The sequence below is a fragment of the Mandrillus leucophaeus genome, unplaced genomic scaffold (assembly GCF_000951045.1).
Source record: "Mandrillus leucophaeus isolate KB7577 unplaced genomic scaffold, Mleu.le_1.0 Scaffold118, whole genome shotgun sequence".
NCBI lineage: Eukaryota > Metazoa > Chordata > Mammalia > Primates > Cercopithecidae > Mandrillus > Mandrillus leucophaeus.
This window is the reverse complement of record NW_012100098.1, coordinates 1,158,924-1,177,947: the sequence shown is the minus strand read 5'-3', so window position 1 is coordinate 1,177,947 and position 19,024 is coordinate 1,158,924. Positions and strand designations below refer to the sequence as shown.

At 50.9% G+C, this 19,024-nt stretch overlaps 1 protein-coding gene across 1 annotated transcript; it reads right to left on the bottom strand.

Annotated features, from left to right (window-relative positions):
• Positions 1-386: 386 nt before the first annotated feature.
• Positions 387-7,459, bottom strand: LOC105555360 (keratin, type II cuticular Hb3). The gene is made up of 9 exons (XM_012002271.1): positions 6,861-7,459; positions 5,060-5,268; positions 4,003-4,063; positions 3,774-3,869; positions 2,953-3,117; positions 2,562-2,687; positions 1,979-2,199; positions 1,401-1,432; positions 387-903 (listed from the first exon to the last, which is right to left on the bottom strand). The coding sequence occupies exons 1-9, from the start codon at positions 7,242-7,244 to the stop codon at positions 716-718; spliced, it is 1,482 nt and encodes a 493-aa protein (XP_011857661.1). The 5' UTR covers positions 7,245-7,459; the 3' UTR covers positions 387-715.
• Positions 7,460-19,024: the final 11,565 nt, after the last annotated feature.

Sequence of the window (19,024 nt, the reverse complement as noted above, 5' to 3'; positions counted from 1 at the left end):
AGTGGGGACTGTGTATGCAAGAAGGGGGCAAAACTCAAACACGCACACAAGCATGCATACACGTGCATACATATAAACATGCGCATGCATGTGCACTGCCTTCCAGCTGATCCTCTGGCCTCCTCGGTCACCTGCAGAGCCAATTGGAAGAGCAAAACCCTGCGCCATCCAGACTGATAGGTGTGACAGGTAGAAGGTGCTGTGAGCACAGTCGGCACTGCCTGGTCGGGAGATGACAGAACCATCTGGGGATGAGGCCCTATCGGTGTCCAGGCTGAGAACTGGCCAGAACGACTCTAGTCTTCAGGCCATATCATCAGGCTGGGGTGCTCACCAGTTGGTGGGTGTGGGTGGGCCCCAGGAAAGCAAGACATTACGGCAAGAAAGCAGGTCCCCAAGTTTATTGAAAAAGGGGAGACAAGAGGCCAGAGAGGCAGGGGGAACAGTCTCACAGTGCTCCTTCCAGGAAGGAAGGCCCTTCTCCCCGGGAGGGGCAGAAGGCTGAGACAGGGGAAGGAATGGGTCTATTCCCCAGCCGCAGGCCCCTTTCCAGTGGGATGAGAGGTAGGGAGGAGCCGCTGGTGGGAATGAGCTGATGGTGTATTCTCAGAACACAAGGGGAAAAGCCAGCGATGTGCTGCTGTTCTCAGTTGAGGGTTGGGCAGTGGCACATCTGGCAGGCAGAAGGGGCTCCCCTGGCTCTCTTTTGGGCCACTTAACACCTCCCCTGGCTGCATGAGCCCCCTCCGCAGGTGGTGTTCAGCTGGCCACAGGGCTTGCACAAGCCGGTGCTCACCACCAGGTTCCCGTTGCAGGGGGCGCTGCAGACGCTGCCTGTCACCGGCCGGGAGCCGGACACACAGAGGTCCCCGCACACAACCCCACCCCGGGAGCTGCTGACACCTGTGGGAACAAGGGCAGGGTCAAGAGACCCCTGCTGGTGGCTGTCCCATCCAGCCACCTTCCTTTGGTCTCTCTGATGTGTCGGCCATCCAGGGAAGGATGCGAGGAACCTCCAGTTCTATTCAGAAGGTGTGGAGGGAAACCTAGCCTGGGAGCCAGCAGACCGGTGTTCTGGTCCTGGTTCTGCCTTGTGACCTTGGGGAGTCCCTTCCTCTATCTGGGCCTCAGCTTTCTCACCTATACAAGGTGAAGGTTATGAGTGACATCTGAGGTCCCTTCTTGCAGTGACGTCTTATTATTTTCCCCTCCCTAACACATTGATGCTGTGAGGTTCTTTCTGCCAGCTAACCTTAGTCTCTCTCGTCGCATGACCAATCTATCCTCTTTACTGGGGGAATTATTGGAAACACTCCCCCCAAAGTCTCTGCATATACTTGTAGTCAAGAAGTCCTTTGTCCCCAGTCTACATGTTCCTTTTCAGGGTTCAGGATACTTACAGACATTCACAGCTTCAACACCTTCACACAGCCTGAGTGGGGAAAAAGTAAGGAAGGGGAACATGAAAGAAGTCAGAATGAGGTCATCGAATTTCCCCTAGGGGCCGACATGGGTCATCTCAGGGCTATTTCTGACCCACATTTATGCCCTTGTGCAACTTAGAAAAAGTTGCCTTTCTGGCAGAAGCAATGTCAGGTCACACTATTTAGCAAGCAGAGTATGGTTGGATTTCAGCTCTCACTTGTCTCTCAGCTGTCATTTGTCTTTGTGCAGTGAACAACCTGAATAACCATATTTGTCAGGTCTGGATAGGCTCAGCCTTCAGAAAGGGAAGGCCCTCTTGGGAAGACGAGGTCAGGGGTGGAGTTTGGCCAGCAACCCTGCCCTAGAATAGGTGATGTCCTAGAAACCAGACAGGGTATAGATCTCGGAAGAATTGAGAATGAGACAACTTGAAGATGTGGATCCGGGATCCATAGAGGCAAGAATGTCGCCTGGGCACTGAGGCTGAGATAGGGAAAAATCAAAGGTGGGCAGGTCTATGCAAGTGGAGTGCTTAGGGCTGGGCTGGACCCACCTCTGCTCCTCGCCCTCCAGCAGGCGCCTGTAGGTGGCGATCTCGATGTCCAGGCCCAGCTTGGAGTTCATCACCTCCTGGTACTCCCTGATCAGGCAGGCCATGTCCTGCTTGGCCTTCTGCAGGGCGCCCTCCAGCTCGGCCAGCTTGCAGCGGGCGTCACTTAGGGCCGCCTCACCCTGCTGCTCAGACTGGGCCACCGCAGCCTCCAGCTTGGAGTTCTGGGTATGGAGAGGAGAAAGTGAAGTTTAGTTTCCTGAAGTCCCAGCCAGTCTCCAATAGGATCATTCAGCTTCTATCTTAAAATACTGTCTCCCCAATCAGCTTCCTAAACCTTTCTTCCCTCCTCACTTATACCACACACACACACACACACACACACACACACACACACACACATCCCACAGAGATACTCACACACACCTTGGCCAAGACAATCAGAAATATCTCAGTAGATTCCTCATCTTACCCTGTCACCCTGAGATTGCACTGGGAAGACTTTTCCAGAATCTAATTCAAATCCCTCTGCTGAGGGCTAACTCCAGTCTCTTCCTACACTGAGGGGTGGGCCGGGTTCACATACCTGGCACTTGGCATTCTCCACCTCGGCCGTCAGCCTCTGGATCATGCGGTTTAGCTCATTGATCTCCTCCTTAGTGCGGCGCAGAGTCTCCCCGTGCCTGATCACCGTGGCCTTCATCTCCTCACACTGCAGGAAGCAGAGATGCTCATGAGGCTCAGGATGAGACATCCCATTCATTCGGGACAGCACAGACGATCGCACAGATTGTGCAGCACTCGGCCTGTGCAACCACACGTGGCAGTCCTGCCCTGCCACCCCAACCTGAGAGCTATTGGCTTTTCTGTTACCATCCTTAGGGATCGGAATCCCCAGACAAAGAAGCCTTTTCTACTAGATACCTCGCATCCCTCCCACTGCCATGTCTAGCAGGCAGGAGTCCTGTGCCGCTCACCTTGCTGCGGTACCAGGACTCAGCCTCCGCCCGGCTGCGGGTGGCAATGTCGTCGTACTGTGCCTTGATCTCAGCGACGATGCAGTCCATGTTCAGGTCCCGGCTGTTGTCCAGCTTGACAACCACGGAGGTGTCTGAGATGTGGGACTGGAGAATGCGGATCTCCTGCAGGAGGTGGGGAAAGGAAGGACAACTCACTTACCTGGGCTTCTCCTAATCCCTGGATGCCTATCATCCTTTTGACTCTTTGGGAGCAAACCTCTCATGTTTGGAGAAACAAACCTGATGAAGTCGCCTAACTTTCTGCACAAATAGGAAATCTCTTTAGAGGAAAACACAACCGTTTCTCAACTGCTTGCTTTTGGAATTATTTAGGCCCATGTGCAGCCAGCATGGTCCAGATGCTTTCCAGGGGCTCAGACCCTGTATGGGGGCCTCTTTCCCTTCTCCTAGACCAGCCCCATGAAGGAAGGCTATTGCTGCCAGAGAAAGTCCTGGGCCAGAGCAATGGGTTCAAGTCTGTCTGATGCTGTGTGGGGTCTACGCTGCAGTCCACTGGCTCAGGGGAAAGATGCAGGGCAGCTTCCCAGGGCACAGTTGTCTGGGGTGCTCACTCTCCTGCCCCTTACTAAATTTGTTCCTTTTTGGTGCTCCATCCCTTTGCCTCCCTGCTCCTTCCCTCTCCTTGCTCCCTGCCAACCCTCCAGACGTGAGCCTGGGTTCATATGTCAGCAAGCCTGGTTCATGCCTGTGGGTGTCTGGGCAGGGGGTCAGGGATCCCATGGGGGGATCTGTGCCCACCATGGCTGAGAGCCCCTCACCTCCTCGTACAGCCGCCTCAGGAAGTCAATCTCCTGGATCAGGGCCTCCACGTTGGCCTCCAGGTCTGACTTGCGGAGGTAGGCGCAGTCCACATCCTGTGTGGGGTAGAAGGGGCTGTGAGGCCGGCTCTCCTCAGAGGGCTCTGAGGACCTGGCTGCCATGTGGCAAGACAAAGAGGATGGGTGGTGGGACTCAGGGCGAGCTCAGTGCCAGCTGGGCTTCACTCACCTTCTTTAGAGCCACAAACTCGTTCTCTGCCGTGGCTCGAAGTGTGACTTCTTCTTCATACCTGAGTTGAGGAGGGAGAACAGGACCTTGTCTGAACAGCTCTTGATCTTGGCCATGAGCATGCGTGCAAAGGAGCCTCCTTCCTAGACCTCCCCCTGCTCATCTCCTGCCCCCAAGTGAAATGGGTGGGGCTCTGGAGGAACCAGGCTGCTGGCCCGGGCCTACTGGGACGAGCTGGAGAAATGAAGTACCCACTCCCCTGTTTTGTTGGAGGTTGGGAGGACAGGAATCTGGAAGCTGAGTGTGTGAATGAGTGTGGTTGGGGAGTGTGAGGTGCTATTTTTCTCACCCAGGTCTCCATCTTCTCTTCCTTCGAGCCCTCCCCTACCCTTACTCAGCAGCAGGTGGTGGGATCCTCACTCTGTCTCTCCCTTCCTGGCCTGAGCTGTGGGAGGCAGCTCAAAAGATAAGGAAGGAGGGGTATGCTGGGCCTGGGAAGTCCATGGAGAGAATGTTACTGAAGGAAGCTGGCCACCCCTCAAAACAGATTCCTTCTGAGGATCCAGTGTGTATTCTTCATATCATATATCACACTTTGTAGCTGAAGGGCTAGATTTATAACTCTGTCATGCCTGCCTTCCAGCAGACTGCAGGCTCCACTAGGACCCGCACTGTGTGGATTGAATGGCCCTGCATCACTAGCACCAGCACAATGTGCTGGCATGTGGTAGGTGATCAGATTGTGTTAGCCGAGTGAGAGAGCAAACTTAGGAAGACACATGTCTAGGACTTTGAGATCTGGTCTCAAAGGAACCAAGGAATACAAGTTTTTGTGAAAAATGGATGGAGAAAGGGAGAGAGCATTGTTTCCCTGATCTGCTGGTGGAAAGACAAGCTGAGCCTCCATCCCCCACACCCAAGGGACCCCTGTGTCTCGGTACAGGTTCTTCTCCACTCTCAGGCAGAGATGCCAGCTGCAGACTGGACAATCCTCCGGGCTCAGGGAGCTGCCACCTTGCTCTTTCCTGTGCCCAGCATCCCTCCTGCCCTCACTCACTTCTTCTTGTAGCCCTCCAGCACCTCCTGCACATGGTTGAGCTCTGAGGCCAGCCTCCCACTGTCGGCCTCCACGCACTCGGCCTCCCGCCGCAGAGTCTCGATGTAGCCCTCGAACAGGGGCTCCAGGTTGCTCTGGCAGCACTCGCGGTTCTGGAAGAACTGCAGCTTTGTCTCCAGCAGCTTGTTCTGCTGCTCCAGGAAGCGCACCTGCCACCCAGAGGCAGAACCTAAGAATCTCTTCTTGCAGCATCATAGGGCAAGAGGGGTTCCCAGCACCAGGGCCTGAAAGTCCCCAACTCTCTGACCCAGAGTCTTCCCTGGAAGGGGTTATGTCATCTCTCCCAAAAACACCACCAGGGCTTAACCAGTTCCCCACCTGGAAGCTCTTCCTGGGAGTTAATCTCGTCTAAGTCAGTTTACCTGGTGTCATGGAAAATGCTTGGAGTCCAGATTCTGCTGCCACTTGTTAACAATGTGCCCCTGGATGAAGCACTCACCCCCTCTGTAGAGTGGGGAGGTTAAAGCTCACCTTACTATGAGGATTAAAAGAACCCTTAACAGAAAGGAACCCCACACTGAACACTTACTGCTGTTCAATCACACCAAGCCAGGTGGACCTTTTTAGAAAGGTAGACTGTAGAAGTTGAAAAATAAAGCATGTGCCAATTATTCAAACCCTATAACAACAATGCAATTAGAATAATAGTTACCTGGAATATGAGAATAGGAATGTCCTATGCTCCAACTCCCTCATTTTACTGATGAGGAACTGGAGGCCAAGGAGGTTCCCAGACTGCCTGAGAGCTCACAATGGCAGAGAAGAGCTCAAACCCTGATCTTCTGCTCTGCAGGGACATCTTCTCTCACTTTGATAATTATAGGAAATTTTCACGTTCCTCTCCCAGCCACGAGGTTGGCCCATACTCCACCCAGCTTCTTTTGTCTAATAACTTGGCCACACCCTTAGTAAGTCCTGTCTTATGCTATTCTTGGTCTCTCATGCTATTAGAAATTCCAGATTTTTTTTTCCGATCCTTTCTGGTGGGCATCTCTCTAGTGTGATTTCTCTCTTGAGGTTTTGGCTCTGAAGGGCTTTTTCCAACCTCAGAACATCTTCCTAGTCAGAGCCTTTTCTCCCAGTCTCTCACATCACTGCCACAAGGTGGTTGCCTGGATTCGGTGGAGAAGGTGCCTGCAGACTCGAGTTGGACACTGACTCCACAGATGAGTTCAACCAAATCCAGACTGTGCACTGCCTGCCTCCCCCTAAAGCCCGTGAGGACGGGGACCATGTCTCTTGCTCACCCCTGGATCCTGAGCCCCAGGAGTAGTGGCTTGGACAAACTACTCTAGCCCCGGCTCAGTGGCCAAATCACTGTGTGGTATAGAAAGAGCTCTGTGCCGTCCATGAGACCCACTTCCAGACAGTCTTCCAGCACCACACTTACTAGCCCTGCCTTGTTGGAGACAGCACCTCCTTGGCATTTAAGCAGTTATTTGGCTTCAAATGCCCTGAGCACCCACAGAGTGATCCTTTGCTCACTAGGTGATATTATCACTTAGTATGAAAGGCTCTGCCTCTCGTTCTGCTTTTGTGTTTTCAGTTAATCTCCCCCATCAGTCTGGCAGCTCCTGGCCCTATTTTTGTTTTCTGTCTGTGTCCTAGAAATATGACTACCTTTCCCTTTGGCCTGGGAACTTCTGTGGGCAAGTTCTTGCTTTTGACTTCCCTGTCAGTACCCAGCCTGAGTCCTGAACATGAGTAGGGGTTCAGGAAGGGTATGATCCAGGACACCCACCTTGTCGATGAAGGCCGCGAACCTGCTGTTGAGGCACTTGATCTGCTCCTTCTCCTCCTGCTTCACGCACTGCGCGTTGGGGTCGATCTCCAGGTTGAGGGGCGTGAGGAGGCTCTCGTTGACCGACACGGTGGTGATGCATGGGGGGCTGGGTCCGCACACGCCCCCGGAGCGGTAGCCGAAGCTGCGTCCGCAGGAGCCGGCGCTGTAGCCTCCGCACACGCTGTGGCTGCCGAAGCCCCCGGTGAGGCCGCGGTAGCAGGAGATGCCACGGTAGGGGGCGGCGGTGATGCAGCAGCGGCCGGGCCGGGGCCCGCAGGCGGAGACGCAGCTGAAGTTTCCAGGGCGGAACCCACAGCCCATGGAGATGAAGCCACAGGTCATGATGGAGGTTAGGAAGTGTCTGGACAGTGGAGAAGATGGCAGAGGATGGAGCCAAGGTCCCGCGCTCCCTGGCAGATGGCAAGCCCTTTTATGTGCCGGGAGCAGCTGGCGTTAAAAGAGGGAGCACAGAGACAATAGCTGAATTTTATTGGCTTGGCATCGCCCTGGCCTCTTAAGCTAGAACCCTGCTTGCCTCTTCAGTGTGGCTGCATCAACAATCCCTGGCCACCGGCCTTGTTTCATCTTCAAAGCCCTTTACAAGCTTGCTCCTTGCTCCTGCCCCTCCCATTGGAACTGCTGTGGAGCCGCAGAGGGGCTCCTGAAAGCATCAGCTGCATTCCACCTCCAAGCTAGGGGAACGGGTGCAGTGACCGGGGTGAAGCCTGCTCCCTGAACCCTGTTCTGAAAGGGGCAGAGCTGGGCTGTGGGCCCTGGACCCACGGCCCAGCCCTGGGGTGGAATGGCCGGCCTGTCCCAAGGAGGAGGCTGCCTCCCAGACAACCTCTTGCTGTAGGCTTTCCTGTCTTTATCTCAAAGGCAGGTTCCTTTCCTCGTTGTCAAGATTGGCCTCTCCTATCCTATTCCTGCCCAGAGCCTGGGCAGGGATGGGAGTGGGGGTAGAGATTTGGGTCGGGGGAGGGCATGGTCTTTGCATTTTCGGTATTCCTAGTGCAGGGACACCATCTGGGACACGGAAGAAACTGATTCAGAGAGTTCTGGTCAGAGCCAGGCTATACTTCAGAGTTCCAGGTGTCATTGCTGATGGGATGAGGAGTGGGGAGTGTGGAATACCTCAGAGCTCCAGGGACTGAGCAGGGGAGGCTTCATGGAGGAGAGTGGGGACCTGGGCTTGAGGAGGATTGGGGTGGGGTAGTACAGGGTTGAGAGATGACCAGAAAAGAGTCCGGCTCTGATTTGCAGACTTGACTATGTGTATTCATTTATTCAGGAAATACTTATTTGGTGCCCACCAACTAGACACTAGCCACTGTGCTAGGTTCTGGAAATCCTGCAGAGACCTGGGGTGCTTGGAGGTAGCATGCATGTGGGGGAACCAATATTTGGCTAGGGGGAAAGACGAGAAGCCGTAGGTGGGGGGAAGGCCCCCACAATGTCCAGGCTGACTGATGTTCTTTAGGGTCCCAGGAGGGAAGCTCAGTGATGGGGTCTTGAGGTGTATGTTATCACCAGGAAGGAGGGAAGCTGCGGGAGGTGAGGGATGTCAGCAGGGTCCTTAAATGAGATCACTGTCTCACCTCAGAGAATGTATTGGGTGAGAGAAGGGTGCTAGCTCATGCAGCTGTTCCCAAAGCCAAGCTCTCTTACTTTGGGCCCTTGTTCCTTTGGGTGAGGATAGGCAATGGCTTTGATGGATGGAGAGTGGGACCAAGCCAGAAGGTTTACCTTAACCCAAAGACCTGAGCCCATCAACACTTCCAAACACACATCTCTGGACTGCTTTTGTCAGGAGAGGATGAGGAGGACTCCACTGATGGACCTGTGTCCTGACCCAGCCACAATCCAACACTGACCCAGTCTGGGCTAGTAGTAACCCTCCTGGGACTCTCATCTTTTGCCCTTCCCACTCCCACTCAGGGTGAGTGGGCCAGTTATATCCTAGAGTGGAGATCTGGGAAGAGGGGCCCATATTCTGTGGGCCTGAGGGAGGACAGGTGATGGTGCTGTTGAAGTCTCTTCGGGAGCTGGACATCTGCCATGGATCCAAAAAAAGGACTCTCCTAGCCCCTCCTCTTGGGTCCTGTGGACAGCCTTCCAGAGTCTTGTGTCTGGAGTGGGAACTCTGGGTCTGTGGGCTGTGTGATAGGGGATCCTGGTATGAAAGACACACCAGGGGAGCACACCCTGGGGGTACCTGGGGGCCTGGAGGTGGCTGATTGCAACTGAGTGGCTAGAGGGATTTTGGGGGCATCTTTGAGGGAGCCTGGGCTGGCTGGTGCTGTCATGTTCAGTCTTGGTTGGGTCAAACACATGCTAGACAGCCAAGAAAGACCAGGCTCTTCACCCGCTCTGGAACCAGTGAGCACCTGGAATGCTCTCTACACATATCCAGTGATTATGGGGGATTGTTTCTTGGTGAAATGCTGAGGACTGCAGGTCAGTGAACCCTCTGTGAAGCATTTCCCCATCACCATGCTGGAAACTGCGCTGCTGTCTTCTGACCTGGCTCATCTGTCTCAATCCAGCAAGCTTGGATCGTGTTGGACCCCTCCACCGAGGGGCTCTGTATAGACACATGACCTCCTTGGGGTGGGGGAGCCATGACCATGCCCACCCCTGCCCTGATTGGAGCTGAAGATAGCATGGACCCTGGAGATAAAAAGACCACATTTCGAAGCCCAACTATGTCTCTTACTAGCTTTGTGCCATGGCACAGGCATTTTCCCCCGGGTCCTTACTTGTGAAATATAAATGGCAATCCACAGCTTGCTGGGGGTTGGGAGGACTGAGCGAGTGCCTGGTGGTGGGAAGCGCCACCCCCACCTCACTTTGTGCTAGCAGGGTGACTGGGTCTTGGTTGCAGGCACCTGGCAGGGCCTTGCAAAGGGACAGTGTACACAGCTAGTGAGATGCAGAGTACCATTCCTGGGTAAGCAGAAAACAGTTTTACAAGGCAATCATTGCCACCTCAGAAAGCCTTAATTAGAGCATCTATTTGTAAACGGCTCAGAACAAAGGGAACTGCAGACCAGGAGTCCCTTGAAAACAGACTTAGACAGGAAACTGACAAAGAGACAGCAACACCCAAATCCCCAGGCTGCCTCCTCCCTCCTGGGCTCCAGGCTGTGATTGGTTCCTGCCCTAACCATGGGCCCATAAAGGGTCCGGCAAAGCCACAGGCTGTTTCAATCACCAGGACCTGGACTCTGTGCATGCCCTTCACACCTGGCCTGGGTTGGCCTGCAGGAACGACCGCTTGCCCTGTTGATCTGGTCCTCAGATTCCCGCCTGCATCTCTTGGGGTGCAACCCCCTGGCCTTATTCCTGTGTGTTTTTCTGGTGGCTGCCTGCCTGTCTGCTAGGTTTCTGATACCCTGGTGCTCTGACTTTTGTCACTTCTTTCTTGCCTTAATATCCATGTTCCTTCACATTTTTTGTCCCTTCTTAATGGGTTTTTGATAAACAACTCTGAGATGAACATTAATAAACACATCTTTGGGCACATGTCTAGTAATTTCCTTAAAACAAATTCCTGGAGGTGAAATCGTTGAGTCAAAGGGGACTGTTCTGGTCTTCTCCAGGTGTGCCTGGCCACAGGTTGCTGACCTGGCTGTGGAAGTGACGTTTCCATGGGAAGCCTGCTGCAGTGAAGTCGTTAGATCTGGGAGTCCTGGAAATGTGGCAGCAGCTCTCATTTCAGTCACGATGTGTGTGTGACACGTTAGCTAATCTCTGTAAACCTTGTGTCTTCATCTGAAAAATGAGGATTCTAATACTGGCCTTTTGGACCTTTGTGAAGATGACCTGGGGAGGGGGGTGCATGTGAAGCCTGTGGAAGGTGTGCAATCCAGGAGGGCAGAAGTTGCATGCGGCTTCCTGGTCCAGGCAGGAAGAATTCTTTGATACCTCCAGTTTTGCCTTTTGGCCTTGAACTCACAACACACCTCCAGATCTGATAAGATATGGCACCTTCACATACTCACTACTATTTACTAAGCAAGTTCTCTGTACTGAAGAGGAAGGAGAGGGATTTAATACACGGCCCCTGTCCAAGGATCCAACAGTGTAGTTGGGCAGATTTGTAAGTGTGCACAAGTTGTATTCTGGATGAAGCAGTTCTTCAAGTCTCCTCTTCCTCGTGGGAGCTTGCTTTGGTCTGGAGCAGTCAGAGGCTTTGTAGGAAAAGTCAGACTTGAGCTGGGATTTGAAGGATAGAGGGGTTTGGAAAGGTCAGAAGGGTGGAGGCAATGCCAGGAGTGAATTGAAGAAGAGCACAGACGTGTTCACAGGGCGGTGGATACCGCGGTTGAAGCTTACAGGATGTCACACCTAAAGGATGAACTTGAGGCACATACCAGTGAAGACTGAGAGCAAGACAAAGGCGTCCATTCTTGAGGCCATGCTGTAAAGTACTAGAATTCCTGGCCAAGAAAAGAAATGTGTGTAAGAATTGGAAGAGAAGAGATAGAACTGGCATTATTTTCAGACAATGGGATCAGTTGTGTAGAAAACCCAACACAGTCAACAAATACAGGGTAGAAGTAACAGGAAAAGTTGAGCTGTGCTGCTAGTTATAAAGTCAACTTGCAAAAATCAAAAGTGCTTTTCTTTATCAGTGACAGCTAATCAGAAAATATATAGAAAATATGGCTGGGCACAATGGCTCACCCCTGTAATCCCAGCATGTTGGGAGGCCGAGGTGTGCAGATCACTTGAGGTCAGCAGTTCAGGACAAGCCTGGCCAACATGGTGAAACCCTGTCTCTACTGAAAATACAAAAAAAAAATTAGCTGGGCACATTTGTAGTTCCAGCAACTCGGGAGGCTGAGGCAGGAGAATTGCTTGAACCTGGGAGGCGGAGGTTGCAGTGAGCCGAGATTGTGCCACTGTACTCCAGCCTGGGTGACAAGATTGAAACTCCATCTCAAAAAAGATACCATTCCTAAGAGAGATTAAAAACAATAAAGTATTACATAACTTTATAAAGTATGCACAAGATCTCTAGGAGAACAATATAAAACTCTATAATAATAATAATAAAACCAAGAAAATCTGATTAAATGGAATTACACTATATTCAGGAATACTTTGACCTAGCATTCTAAAGTTATAAATTGCCCCTAAGTTAGTTGGCAAATTCAATGCAAACCCAACAAAAATTCCAGCTGGATTTATTTTGAGGAACTTGATAAAATTAATTTTTTTCTGAAAGAGTAAAGTTTATTTATAGCAAAGCCAGTTATGAAAAAGGAAAGCAAAGAGGAGTCTGAGGACTCGAGATAAAATAGTAATAATAAAGTGTGCAGCAATATGCCAATAGACTAATGGAGCAGCACAGACACTCACAACAGGCCTCTTCCCATCAGTGAAGCTTGGTATTTAATGAGGGTTGCAACAAGCAAAGGGCCATTTATTCAGTCAGTGAGATTTGTAAAAAAATAGACACACCATATGGAAAGCATAGAGCTGGAGTCTAGTTCATACCATGTCCCATGGGAAGCCTCGGATGAATTAAAGGCCAGGACAGATAAAGCTAAAAGGCAAGCAGAAGGCCATGTAGGAGAATGTCCTTACTTATGGGTGGGGAAAGATTTCTTAAGCAAACCTTAAAAATCAAGACCAACAGGTAAAAAATGGATCACCATGACCACATTGAAATGAAAAATTCCAGTTTAGTGAAAGACTACATGGAAAAAATTAGTTGGTAGTTGATAGCCTGGGAGAAGTTTTATATGTGGAGAAGTTCCTTATACACATATGTGTGTGTGTGTGTGTGTGTGTGTATAAGAAACGTCTACATATGTAAGGAATGCCTGCAAATCCACAAGTAAAAGAAAGGAAATCCAGTAGAAAACTAGTTAGGGATCTGAATAGATAGTTCATCAAAGGGAAAGCTCAAATGGCTAATAGGAATATGAAGAAATGCCGACTGCCCCCAGTCCTTAGAAAGATGCAGATCAGGCCACGAGATGTATTTGCACCATCAGAATGGCAAGGATCAGAAAGGTGGATGTGGAGGGGTGGGAGGATGAGAACCCTCTGGCACTGTGGTTGGGATCGTGGAGTGTTGTAGACATTCTGCAAAGCAACGTAGAGTTGTTCAATGAATTCAGGCATGTGTAAATGTGTAAATGACCCAGCACTCGCACTCCTGAGAGAAACCCAACCCCACATATGAAAGCAGCCCTTATGCAAAGAACAGGCTATTTATTGTGGCATTATGTGTAGCAGAAGGAAGTTGGAGGCACCCTAGCAGATGAGTTAGAGAGCTTTGCTGGGGCCAGCCTGAAAATCAGGCCCAGGAGCCTTCAGATGTCTTCTGCTGAGCCTTTGGTGCCTGGGGAGATGCATCTTGAAAGTGGAGCTTTTGGGAACTAAAGCTGCGAAGGCATATAATGGGCTGGAGGAGGGAAGACTGGCTCAAAAGATGTTTAGAAAGTTAATGTCTGGGGTGGTGGCAGTGGGCTGCCCAGGGAGGGGTACACGGCCGAGTGCTGAGCGCATGTAGGGAAGCCCCTGGGAAAGTGAAAAAAATCCAGGCAGGGAAGAGCCAGGAAAGCCACACTCCACGCTGATCAACGTAGGAGGGTTTCTAGTAGGAAAAGGGCTTTCCTAGGTGGCAGCACTGGGTACCTCCTGATGCCAGGCTAGGGTGCCCTCCCGTGGGAACATTGTGGCAATCCTGGCAGTCCAGGACATCTTTTCTAAGGCACGCTCTGCAGCAGAGCTGTGACTCACACGGCTTCTCTGAGCCACAGAACTCAGGGCTTTGCTCTATGAAATGGATGCACATCATGCAGGTGTGATGCAGCTGGGTGAGCTCCAGTTCCAGGGTAATGACAAGCATTTCGGGGCCACGGTTTTCTTCCTGTTCATCTCTGACACTCCTCCCGTAAGCCTTCTGAACGATTGGAGGGGTTAGCCCTGGAGGGCGTCTTGTGCCACCCCACCCTCCGTGCTGTACCACTCCTGCTGGATCCCTTCAGAACAGGGAGGCTGTAGTTAGGCTGGGCAACCTGAAATGGGCCTTATGTTGAACCCTAAGCCAAGCCCCGTGCTTGAGCTTGTTGGTCACCCTCTGCCTCTCTGGTTATGCCCCACACATTAACCTGGTCCCCCAAAAGTCTTGCTCAGCACTTCCCAAGTCCTCTCCACCCTGCACCCCACCCACTCCCCTGAGATACACACCCATCCTGCTCTCCTCAGGAGCCCTCACAGTGCAGGCTTTCAGGGACCTGGGTGCGTGGGACACCCCTCTGGGTGCTATCTGGGCCAGCAGTGTCCTCTGGAAGCAGTGAGGGGCTGGGGCTGGCCACTCTTCCCCTCATGGGGTCTGAGCAGCAGGGGAAGGGTGGCCACTGCTCTGGATGCTGTGAGTCTGTGGGTGCTGCCTGAGGGTGCAGGAGCTCCTTAGAACAGACACAATGAGCTCTCCCTGCTCGGACTGCAGTCCCCAAGTAAGACAAATTTGGCTGTTAAAGTCACTAAATTTGGGGACTTAGTAACTGCTGTAGTAAAGTGGAACAGACTTACCTGGATTCCATAATTTGCAATCACTGTTGAGTATTGGCATCATCTTATTCCAGAAATTAAGAAAATTGAAATTCATTGTAAGGTTTCAGTTTTAAGCTCTATTTAAACCTCTTCTGTCTGCCTGCCTCCCCAACTAGGCCACCTCCCCACATGCCCAAACTAGCATATTTATGGCTCTCATGGCCTGGTGGGATGGAGGTCTTTTCATCACACATTTCCACCTTCCTTCTCTTTTGAGATTTGCAGCATGTATTGAGTCAGGGGAGGGACGGTCAGGCAGGGCTCCCTGCCTAGGAGATAGCTTGTTAGGGCAGCAGTCTCCGTGGCTGCCTCTAAATTTAGGTGGTGGCCCACAAGCCTGTTGGAGGGTTGATTTCACAAGGTCCCCTACCCTGGTGCTGCCTTGCAACATATGGCCACGTCTTGCCCTCCATGCTGCTGGATGGCCCTTCCATCTAAGTTGTCCTCGGAGACCATCTTTTGGGCCTGTGGCTAAGAGGGGTGGTGACCAGGTGTGTGCAACTCTCTTAGAAGAGGAGGGATGCTGACAACCTCTTGTGCTCAGCTTTAGGCCTTGGCTGCAAATCGGGGAACACAGGAAAAATGCATCTGCTCTGCCCTTCCTCACAGAGTACCACAGCAAATATCCTAGCTTATTGTACATAGCCCTCCATAGGATTTTAGGGCTACTTATTCACCCTAGAAATCAGAAGAGCCTGCGTCTCCCTTCCCCATCAGATGCAGGAGACTCTAAGCTGCTCCCTCAGATACCCACTTTCTTCAGCCTGGTAATGTACACCCTCTTCTCAGAACTCTGCACCCCAGAAACACTGCTTCTGCCTCCATGCTGCCTCAGGTGTAGCTGTGCCCTCTCCCTTCTTGTCCTGGGTCAAAGCTCTTATTCCGCCCTGGGCTCTCTGTCCTCTCCCTCAGCTATCAGTCTCACTTAGTTTGGAAGCATCTTAGAAGCAGGGTTCTAATTCACAGACAGGGACCTTCTGCTGATCTAGAATTATGAGAGAAACAGGTGTTACTTTGTAAGGTACTAAATACATGAAGTTTCACTTAGAACTCTTCTGTGGGGACAAAAATATTTCTAAAGTGAATTACTGGCTTTCAGGCTGCATTAAGTACATTGGATATAATGTGAAGTTTACTTGGAGGCTCAGGGTTGCAGGGACCACGGTGCAGCCCCCATGGGCTCTCAGGGACCATCTTGTGCAAGCTTTTCCTCTTATGGACTGGGAATGGCATTCTCTCCTTGCTATGTTGCTGCCTCATCTTTGCATCAGCCAGCAGGATGGCGGCTGTGGTGCAGCGCTTCACTGATTATGACGTTTTGCATCTGGCCTGCACAATGACCCTGAGTTTGTCCTGCAAACCAGAGATGGGTAGAATAATTTGTGGCCATGCTAAATTAGGACCCCATGGCGTGTGATATTTTCAAGTTCACATTGGCTTGAGATGCCTGTGAGACCGTAAGGTGGAGATAACAGTAGAAGTTACCATTTATTGAGCGTGTAGTACAGTATATGTTACTCACTGTGCTAAATACATTGCAGAATTATCTCATTGAATCCTTTCAACCAGCTCAGGAGGAGCTTGGTCAATCTTGATGCTTTTAATTGACTTATACTGTATACAGGGAGGGTATTGCCCAGAGAAGGGCACTTGGCTTGTGTTTGCCATTCTGTTGTCTTATCTGCTTATTCCTGACACAAAACTGTGCCTTGGATGGTGATATGGTTTGTCTGTGTCCCCACCCAAATCTCATCTTGAATTGCAGTTCCCATAATCCCCACGTGTTGTGGGAGGAACCTGGTGGGAGGAAATTGAATCGTGGGGGCAGTTTCCCCCATGCTGTTTTTGTGATAATGAGTTCTCATGAGATGTGATGGTTTTATAAGAGTCTGGCATTTCCCCTGCTTGCACTCATTCTCTTTCCTGCCGCCCTGTGAAGAGGTGCCTCCTGCCATGATTGTAAATTTCCTGCGGCCTCCCTAGCCTTGTGGAACTGTGAGTCAACTAAACTGCTTTTCTTTGTAAATTACCCCGTGTCAGGTATTTCTTCATAGCAGCGTGAGAATGGACTAACACAGATGGCAAGATGGCTTTACGTTCAACCTCCAGGAAAGCAGAGTTCACTTAATACCAAGCTCTCAGTTGAAAAGCATTTTGCAGAGGGGTTCCAAATGCCAACAACCATCATCCTTGTTGCAGGGGGACCTGTTGAGTGCTTGTCATTAAATGGGGAATAGTGGCAACTGAGGACTCCCCTCTGCCCAGGCGCTGTGCTGTCACATCCAGCTTCCTCTGGACAGTCAGCCAGAGTGATGTGGGGTTTAGGAGACTGGCCTTGGGCAAGCTGGCTCTTGTACTCACCTGCTGGTGACCAACCCATTTGGCTGAGCCTTAGTGACCTCTGGAGTGAGAATACTACATCTTCCGGAGACTGTTGTTAGCCTGGCCACCAGATAGTTCTAGGTCTCCCCATTTCCAGACAAGTGGCAGGATTGCCTTTACCTGCCCTTTGGTGTGACTGGCTCCAGTCAGTGAAGTGTGAGCAAAAGTGATAAATAGCCTAGCTCGTCCTAGGCTATTCCAGTCCTGATGCTGCATTGCCAGTGTGATCCCCAGACCTCTCTGTCCCTCTGCCACAGCAACTGGAAAAATTCCGGGGAGTAGTTGCTCCGTCATGGCTGTTCCAGGGACCTGGAGTAAGTTTATTAAGAAGCAAAGCCCTTAGGCAACAATGGTGGATGTGGAGGATGAGTTAGAAGCAAAGCACTGTTGTTTTAAGCCACTGAGATTTTGGGGCTGTTTCTTGCCACTAAATAGCCTAGCTGATCCCAGCTGACACCCTCCCACATTGGGTTAGGGGAAGATTAAATGAACTGATGCCTGGAAAGCATTGAGCACATTCTGCCCATCACACATACTTGATACAAGTTAGTGTTTTCTATGTTTCTTCGTTTAATGTCGCCTAGGCATTTCAACCTCGACATACCCAAAACTGAGCTCGGACACTCATCCACAAATACCGTGCCTGCACTTCCTCCTGCTCTCCATGTAGTGAGATTGCACCACCTCCCAGTCTCTCTCACAAGCTGCCAACCTGAGAACCATCATCTGGACTACTTCTTTTCTCTCCCCTGACATCCAATAAATTGACGTGCCTTCTAGATATTTTGTGGTTCTTTCCATTTCCTCCAACACTGTCTTAGCTCAGGCCTATGTAATTTTTCATTTCATTTCATGTATTGGCTTGTTAGCTGGATTTCCTGCTTAATTTATTATGCTCCACAATCTGTTCTTCATCCCACTACTTAGTTGATCTGGCCATGCATCCAGTCTCTCCTTCTTCTCACCCATCCATCAATTCATTCATTCTGATCCACCCACTTCTGTGTGTCACTACCAGTTGAAAATTCTTCACTGTTGACAGGAGAAAGTCCAAACTCCTAGGGGTGGTACACAGGTCTCTGTGTCCTGGCCTGGCCTGTTTCCAACCTCACTTCTCATCACGCTGCCGGGGAACAACACCCAGTTCCAACTATGCTCAGCAGCACTTCTCTGAGGGTCATTCTTGATCATGCCTTTCTACCTTTGTACACGTTATCCCCTGGGTCTGGAAACTCAAGACTTGGTTCAGGGGGCCTTTCCTTTCAACAGAGCCAGGCATCTTTGCACATCTCTATTAAGATGTTACAGTACTCATCACTATGCACTGCAGATGTTTGATTTTCCATCTTGTCCGGTAACTGTGAGCCACATGAGGGCAGGGACTTGCTGTGGTCCATTTTGGTGTCACCAGTGTCTAGTGTGGTGACAAATAGGTACTAGATGAGTAATATGGATTGAATGGATGGATGAGTGGATGAGGATGGACTAAGGACTCATGGATGAGGAGGAAGATAGGCACTCAGTGACCACTATGTCACCCCTACAGGCCACAGAGCACCAGCTTGCATGGCCATGATACCATCAACAGGCACATTCAGGTAGGTACTAAGTAAAGGCTGGCTGCCAAAGATGAATGCCAGGCAGGGCAGCTTGGGTGGGCCATGAATGGGGCTGCCTTTGTAGTTTTGTTCTCTGTTGACAGGGACCTCCAGTCCTGGTGGTTTTCCATTTGGGGAGTATGGCCAAAAATTGTCAGCTTTCCTTCAGGAGCTGAGCATATCAGAAGATCCAAACTGAGATCTACCCATCTGTGTGTTTTGTTTTTGTTTTTTTGGACACCCTTATAATGTTGCCGATGTTAGTAAAAAATCCAGCTATCCTTAAGCTGGAGGCAAAAGAGAAAGGCCATGTAGTGCATTCATCTCTCAGTCCCTAGAATAGAAGATTCTTAGCTTTTCTTTGGCAGTTTATCCAGCATCTTACAGCTCAAAGGCTTGCTCTATCTTGCAAGGTGAGGTAAAGAATCACAACATCAGAACTTTGTTCCTCAATGACTATTTGGAAGAGAGTTGCCCTACGGACAAGTGTACACTCTCAGTAGTGTTAAGTGAGCAAACAATAAACTTTTATTGTGTTTGAGCCATTCAGTGGTGTATAGGACTGTG

Coding starts and splice junctions, on each gene's coding strand:
- LOC105555360 (XM_012002271.1), bottom strand. CDS start 7,244: ATGACCTGTGGCTTCATCTCCATGGGCTGTGGGTTCCGCCCTGGAAAC. Junction 3,118..3,773: donor TGAGGCGGCTGTACGAGGAG/GTGAGGGGCTCT, acceptor CACCTCCTGCAG/GAGATCCGCATTCTCCAGTC. Junction 2,688..2,952: donor AGTCCTGGTACCGCAGCAAG/GTGAGCGGCACA, acceptor TGCTTCCTGCAG/TGTGAGGAGATGAAGGCCAC.